General features: G+C 39.3%; 1 protein-coding gene across 2 annotated transcripts; it reads right to left on the bottom strand.

The window, feature by feature from the left end:
- Positions 1 to 214: 214 nt before the first annotated feature.
- On the bottom strand, positions 215 to 7,646 carry LOC127311468 (protein DECREASED SIZE EXCLUSION LIMIT 1). Of its 2 annotated transcripts, XM_051341893.2 has the most exons (13): positions 7,318 to 7,643; positions 7,153 to 7,215; positions 6,997 to 7,065; positions 6,510 to 6,566; positions 5,725 to 5,924; positions 5,346 to 5,401; positions 5,075 to 5,168; positions 4,680 to 4,746; positions 3,353 to 3,435; positions 3,137 to 3,228; positions 2,154 to 2,260; positions 771 to 834; positions 215 to 564 (listed from the first exon to the last, which is right to left on the bottom strand). In XM_051341893.2, the coding sequence occupies exons 1-13, from the start codon at positions 7,437 to 7,439 to the stop codon at positions 427 to 429; spliced, it is 1,212 nt and encodes a 403-aa protein (XP_051197853.1). In that variant the 5' UTR covers positions 7,440 to 7,643; the 3' UTR covers positions 215 to 426. The 2 variants fall into 2 exon arrangements, with proteins under 2 accessions (XP_051197853.1, XP_051197854.1); XM_051341894.2 differs by lacking the exons at positions 215 to 564; positions 771 to 834; positions 2,154 to 2,260 and adding an exon at positions 2,539 to 2,727 and having other exon boundaries at positions 7,318 to 7,646.
- Positions 7,647 to 7,914: the final 268 nt, after the last annotated feature.

The raw sequence follows: 7,914 nt of genomic DNA, 5'->3' as shown, positions 1-7,914 counted from the left end.
CTCACAAATCTCTGGATATTAATATCAGTACTCTAAATGGTTATCAACTCTAGCAGGTTAGATTAACAATATAACTCCTTCAAACCGGACTTTTTTTTACATGGTATGGTAATTTAGCCCCAAAAGTCCACAAGTTCTGGAAAATTGTGAAAAAAAGACATGTATAAAGTGGCAGGAAGACGCATGCCCTTTTTTGTTAAAAACTAATGATCGGTTGCAAGGCGGGGAAATTAAGTTATTGTACAACAATCGACATTGAGTTACAAGCTAAGTCAAGTTACAGTAAGTTAACAAGTTTCTAAGTTACAGAACATCATATACCATTTTTCCAAATTTTCACAGGCACGCTATTTCTAGAGGTCCTCTAAATGTATGATCTTCACCAAGTTTCAAATATCATGATCATATGATATCACTATCAGATTGCTATTTCTCAACCTCCTCTGTTGCAATGTCAACTTTGCTGGGTGTTTTGGGAGGATACAGCTCCCATAATGCAACCGTGGTATCCGCCGAGCAGGAGGCCATCAATTTGCAGTCATGTGAGAAAGCCACCGCATTACACTGGCGCAAAAGAAGAAGCATACAACTTAAATGTAAGTGGAATTCAGCCAAGTGTATGTAAAGAAGTAATTGAGCTGATCGTGTGGGCCATATTCCAATTCCAATTAACGTAAAGAGAACTGAAAGTTACATTCTTGAATCTTGAGACTAACTGAGGGATGCTAGACGCGAAAAGAAAATGTGGATGCGAGAACGAAGCTGCATACCGTAGCGCTGTGATACTTCAGAACTGCCAGAGCATTTCCTTTACTGTAGTTATACACTCGAATCCTGAAAATGATGCAACACACCAAAGATTACACAAACGCGGCGGTTGTAAGCATATATAAACAACTAGAAGCATGTTTGTCATGTAGAAGAACATCGCCCAAGTGTAAAGCCGGCCAAGGGTGGACGGCTGGACGACATGGAGGTATGGCTCACCATGACATGCATAGAAATAGAATATCTAGGCGTCCATGGTGAGCTGCTGGGCAACAACCTTGGAAGAGGTTGTGAGTCTGTATAGAAGGGCTGGAGAGTAGGGGTAGGGACAATTAAGATTGAATGGAAGGGGCGATGGAATCTCAAGCAGGACTCCTTGCAATGATGTCCCTGCTATCTTTGCTTAATTCCTGTTTTCTTCGACATCTCTTCTCTAGCTTGCACGACTGCTCTATTTTTCAATTAGTTTGCCTCTCAGCATGGTACAACTGGCATTGACTTCTTCCATGGTTTTTGCCTTGCTCCATGCCAGGTACAAGTCATGATCATGCCAATCACAAGACATGATTAAAAGAAGTTGCCCACGCCCTTTTATTAGCACCAAAAATCAGGAGCCATCCATGTAATTAATTTACATTCCATTCCATTTAGGCATGCTTTTTGAGTCGCTGATTAGTTGCTGACTAATTGCCGAGTCTCTTTGTAGAAACTAGGGCAACTCGCGACTAATTTCGACTAATCGGCGACTTGGACTGACTAATCGTCAAGCCAGAGGGCTGGTGACTCAACTTGGCTCGGCGACTCAAAAACCTCACATTTAGGTACATTTAGCCCACTACTGAATAGTAGTGTATCAAATCAGATGCAGTTACTGACTCAGGAAATCTGAACTATGAAGCCAATAAAAAGGCTAGCGAGTGCGTTATTTTGGATCCCGGCTCACTGGAGCCCTTTATTTTGAACATTCCAAAAATGTATAATTACAGTTTTAAAAAAAATAAAAAAATATGTAAATATAGGGAATGATGTATAATTTAAGCGTGCAAAGTCTCAATCCTAAATACGTCCTATTCTACATTCTACTATATACAAAAAATAAAAAAATTAAGATCTAGGATGTGTGAATAGTGCACATCCAAATCTTGTTGGATTTTATCTCTTTGTGTATCCCATAATACATCGTACTTCAGATTGAGATATTGCGCATTCAAGTAGACATCATTACCCCTGTGTGCATTTTCTTTTCAGGGTTTTTTGAAAATTTAAAATGCCGTTTACAAATTTTTAAAATAGAGGGCTCCAGTGAGCTCGGGCTCCAAATGCACCTTTCTTATATTAGCATCTCATGTAAAAGATACAAGCCAAGAATGGGAAAACAAACAAACCTGTGATCCCAACCAGCGGTTGCTGTAATCTTGTTATCTGGACGAATCGCAATGCCGGTTATACCAGATCGCTCAATTTCTATCTCATTCCTGAGAGAAAATGTGCCCTGCAATCAAGACAACTACATTTCAGTTATGACTTTCAGAAGTTATGGCTCTCAGATAAAACTGTAAGCACTCCAGCACAGATGATGCATGTGATGAAACGGATGCAGAAATCACAGAAGGAGATGATATGTCAAGCTATTGAGTTTGAATTAATATGAGGTAGATCATACAGAGATGCTCGATTTTCCTTACAAGTGTAAACTAGCTAGCACCACACCTATCAGTTATCACACATACCTATTGTTCCAAATCTGGCTAACATTGAAGTGTGAAAACTGTTAAAACTGAAATCTCAATGTAGCTGTAATTTGGATATGGAGATTCTGAAAAGCAGGTATATATAATAGTATAATACATAACACTGCACCATCAATTTTTTTACATAGAATTGATGAATGCAAAAGATATATGTTCTCCATTTTTCCCTCACCTCGAGTTTTTTCAAATCCCGGATAACCATAGCAGCCTGCCAAGTTTTTTTTTTATCCAGTTATTCTGGGAACCAAACATTTTGATATCATCTCAGTATCTCTACAAGTAACAGGCAGTTGTGACTTAATCCCTAACTGATGGTGTGTTACCCCAGTGCTCCATCTCACAGGAAGCACATCCTAGTCCTTACATGTCTTCTGTGTAACGGTAAATTGTTATAAGCACTTCATGGATGCATGATTGTGTTAGCGTATACTTCAAGAGTATTACTAAATCTGTATTGGAAGTGACATAATACGTAAAGAATAAAGATTTCAAGGTGCATTCGGGTTTGTAGGCTACTACAAGTATATAAAAAAGATTTGTATTCACAGCACGAATTTTCATGGTAAGGAGGATATCTTATATAGCAGGAATAAAACATAAGAAAATTGATGTCACACCTTCTGATGATCAAGGGTGAACATGGCTATTTTACTATCAGCGCCTCCTGAGATCCCACCGGTGCATAACCCATCGATAGCAATGGATAAAGCTGCACACCTGCATCTTATTAGATCATACATTGCTTCATTCTATCGAATCAAAGCAAGATAGAATAACTACTCTTGAAAATGGAAAGTCAACAGAGTTAAAACTGAGAGGTTGTCGCATGAGACCTGATTCCGAATGATATTTCACTGAAGATAAAGGTGACCCAGGCTTTCGTACATCCCACCAAAGAGTGCTTCCATCTTCATAACTGGTGGTCGAAAAGCAAGAGATTTATTAATAAAAGAAACAAGTACACTTTCCAAAACTGAACTATTGAAGAAGTTCACTACCCAACCTCGAACCCTGAAACAGTTCAAATTTTAAAAACAACCGGCTTCAGAGTTCAAGGTTGAAAGTGAACAGCAGTAGTTCAAGGTTGAAAAGTGACGTTTCTTCATAAAAATGACAGATTGTTGAACTGAACATATTGGCATCTATCAGTGAGAATAGACAGTTTAGCTAAGAAACTAAATACTGTCAAACAAAAATGACCAAAAAAGCTTTATGTTCTGGATAACTATAAAAGTAGCTTTCACCAACTCCAGAAGCATACTATGGGATTGTATATCAATGATTCAAGCTTAGGTCCCAACTATTGAATATCAGATCATATTGAATTGTGATAATATAGTCAAGAATGAGATATTACCTAAGTTCATAATGTGACTGGTCAAAAGCTTCATCACATACTACTAAATGATTGAACCCTTGAAGCATACTCGCTTCAATTAATGGATTTTCTATGTAAGAGAAAGTTGTTTTGTTGTTTCCCATTGCAATTATTTCAATTACATGCCTTTGCATTCATAGTTAAAAAACTTTGAGAGCTAATCAACTGAATATGGATCAGCAATACCATCGCACATACCCCAGGAATACACACAACGATGGCTACGGCTAACAGCATATATATGCACTGCATATGGTCATTATTACACTTCACTATACTCTACAAATAGAGATCTATGCACTTCACAAAACAGCATCCCTACACTAACCATAATGATTTTGACCAGTAGCTTTCCACAACTGGGAGGGATGATTTTTGTTAGTACTATCTAAAATATATAGTGGAACGCTAATTCAGGTGAAATATAACCAGGCTACAGCATTTGAGTACTGTTTTCATTCCATGTCATTGTTACTATCCATATAACACGTGAGACAAATTTAACATTTTTTTTATTATCTGTGAGACTGTGATTACTACATGGCACTTCGAACCTAGATTCCCAAACAAATGAAGTCGGAACAGAGGCCAGAGGATAAAGGAGAGCATGGGTCCTGGACAAAGATCCATATTTAGCCACAATTGACATAATAAAGAGCTCAATAGTGTTTTACTGAAAAGAGTTCAATAGTTTTTCTTTGGATACTCCACTAAGCTGCCACATACAATAAATACCTTGCAGTATTAATTACAAAAATATTTGGCTTGCAAAAAAGTTTAACCTCGATAAAATATTTATATAGCCTCCAGATTCGCATGGGATGAAAGCTTGCACGGCCATGCACAGACCTACGATCAACAGAATTACAGTTTTTTACTTAGAAGAATAAATAGTGAGGATACTCAAATAGAATCGAACAATTTAGAGGAGTTTTGTGATTGTACTGAAGATGCAGACTACTATACTAATTCAATAGTTGTAGACAAGAAAATGACAACGGCAAAAATGGTGGAGGCTACTCAGATATTTAAGAGTCTACTAGAGTAAATACTTCAAGGTTCTACTAAACCAGACATCAAGTTACCACCGGATATACACACTAGGTTCAACCTACACTTGGTATTTTGTCACACACAAAAATAACTATAGCTAGAGTGGTGACGAGTGAAGACAAACCTCTTTGCTTGGTAGGGTGAACTGTCACATTAGCACTGCATCTTTGCGGCAAGCACATTATCTTCCTTGAACTTTTAATGTCCCAAAGTTCAATCTGTACGTTTTATTTTGAAGTTACAACATAAAAGCAGAGGTAACAAAAGCAACAGAAAAACACAAAAACACAAAATTACAGCGAGGTTTGCTTTATCGCATTATATTAAATTTAAATCAATAATTCTATATATTGAGCACCAAGTTAGGGAAAAGAGTAGCATATTTTGGAACTAACCTCGGAAGATTCTTGACCAGCGATTGCCAATATATTTTGTCTATCCGAGGAACTGCCTAGCAAATGCATAATGAAGTTAGCAATGCAGAAAGAGCTTCCTTTTCTCAACAAAAAGTTATCGGGCGGCATTTTCTATACAGTGTGGTTCTTTCTTCTTACTGATGGCATATTTGAATGTCAACAAAGTGTTATATAAGACCATTTTTTTTACAGTAGGGTCTTTGATCGAAATTATAAAAAAAAAATTGTATGTAGTTGTCCATTTACCGAGAGGCAGGCACTTCCATACTAAGGCAATAATTAATAAGTGCATATAGTACAATTAACAGGCTAATGCAGCCTTCAAAAGTTATTGGATTCTGAAATGGCCGCACATTACCTTGTTCGTATTCTTGGGTTGCCCCTGCAGGATTTGCATCACGTGATCCTGCATTTTCTCCACTAAGTACTCTGTGTGGCTCAGTGTCACTATTAGAGCAACTCAAGCCAGATTGTATGCCATGTGCAGAACAGGGAACCTTAACCAGTGACAACTTGCAGAAATGGTATGTACTTGTACTGATTGTAAATATGGGCCTCCTGCAGGAACACAAATACCGGATTTATAAATTCAATAGGAATTCATAGATTGTGCATGGGCCACAAAGCCTGCTAATAAGTATATTGTCTTCCAGATAACATGAACCATTGACATTTTGGCTTATCCCCAAAAATGATTCGCAGGAAAAAATGGAGAGTTTTGCACACATCTAGACCAATCATAGGGTGAAGATATATAGGAAAGAGAATTCGTGGTTCCACAAACACCTGGTTAATTTAGAATTTCTTTGAAAGGATACCACTAGTCCACTACAGTTAATGGATGGCTACAAGCCTACAACATAAAATTTGTCTAAAAACCAAAAGCACCATAGAGGGTGTGCCTTCCCTATAAGCTATGACAGATGCTGTCAGACAACGTGAATTAAGTAATTCAGATGAAATGGTAATCAGAACAATATCCTGAATCTGCTCATTGCTAACTGATATTGTGGGTGTCGCACTTAGTTTGACCATAAGATCAATAGCATCATTTATATAATATGACAGGTCTCGACTTTCTTTTTCGAAAAGAAAATATGTCAACCCTTGGCGTCTTACGACTGCACATGCAGCAAGTCATACCGTGAGAGCCCAGCTTCTTCAATAACCCATCCTTTGCACAAACCATCCCTGCCCTGGCTGTGTCAAAATAAAATAAAAAAAGTTACTGATGAGAATTCAACAAAATCATCACAGTGGAAAGAAACATGCACAAAATTAGCCTCAAAAGAATTATCTTCTGACTACCATTATGCAATGCAATGGAAGTAGTGTAGAAATTAAAAAGCTCCTAGATGGTTTCAGGTATATATAAATTTTCCTAGGAGGTTTAATTCTAATTACAGTACAGTACACCTTCTACAAAGCCATGTTCAGCAACTGTGACTCAATTCTGAGATATTACACTGATTCAGCAACAGTATTCCAAATATATCTAAGTCGTGCTTATACTGACTATGGATATGAAAAAAATCTTCTCTAGCAATAAGGTGCCACTGCATCCATGGAGCTAATTTTCAGATATCCAATAATCAGTACTCCTGACAAAAATTCACCTCAATTCACTCACCTAACAATCATGTTCCCAAGTCCGGAGCCAGCAGCGATCGAATACACCCCAGCCGCTCCGCCATGAGCCCTGCAAAATCACACGCCATCAACAACCAACCTCCCAAAACCGAACCAGCCGCTGCTGCAGTCTGCAGTGCAGAGGCAGAACCTTTACCAGATGGAGGAGACCGTGCGGTGGCTCGCCGTGTCCCAGACTCTGAGTTCTCCGTCAGCCGCGCTGGACGAAACAAATCACGGACCAAGTATGAAGCATCAGAGCACAGCACAATCGCATTCAAAAGGGTTTGATCGCAAGGGGTTCAGGGTTTAGGGGGAGTACCCGGAGAAGAGGAGCGGCAGAGTAGTGTGGAAGCAGGTGTCGTTGACGGCGGCGCGGTGGCCCCGGAGAACCGCCACGGGGTCCGGCGAGGGGCGGCGGCGCGGCTTTTCTGGGTTGGACATGCCCTCCGGCGTGCGGAGAGAGAAGTTTTATGGAGGGGGTCGGGCGGGCGAGCTAGGCGGAGGAAAGCTAGAGGGAGAGGGGAGTGGCAGGGAGGCGCGGGCGTGGGGTGCTTCGTCCCGCCGCCATGGCTGCTCTGTGCGGCGGCTCTGTTCGCTAGAGGAGATGAAATTTACGGGGGTAATTTTGGAATACCAAACAAACTGACAGGGTCCTAAGGCTGGCCTAGTGCTACTGCTAGTATGGTATCCTAGCTAATATCACATGCACCGTAGTCTACTAAAATGGTGATGTGGCAGCTAATTGAGAAGAAGAGAGAGGTTTAGAGTAACATAGGTATCCTATCATAGCGCATATTAAAAAAAGTTAATATCAAATAGATCTTTTATACAAATTTGCATTAAGATTTTACAAATCAATATAGTAAGACCATGTACTAATCCATGATACCATGCATTATAGAAGTACTATAATGCA

The sequence above is a fragment of the Lolium perenne genome, chromosome 7 (assembly GCF_019359855.2).
Source record: "Lolium perenne isolate Kyuss_39 chromosome 7, Kyuss_2.0, whole genome shotgun sequence".
NCBI classification, from domain to species: Eukaryota; Viridiplantae; Streptophyta; class Magnoliopsida; order Poales; family Poaceae; genus Lolium; species Lolium perenne.
This window is presented reverse-complemented; position numbering and strand designations above follow the sequence as displayed.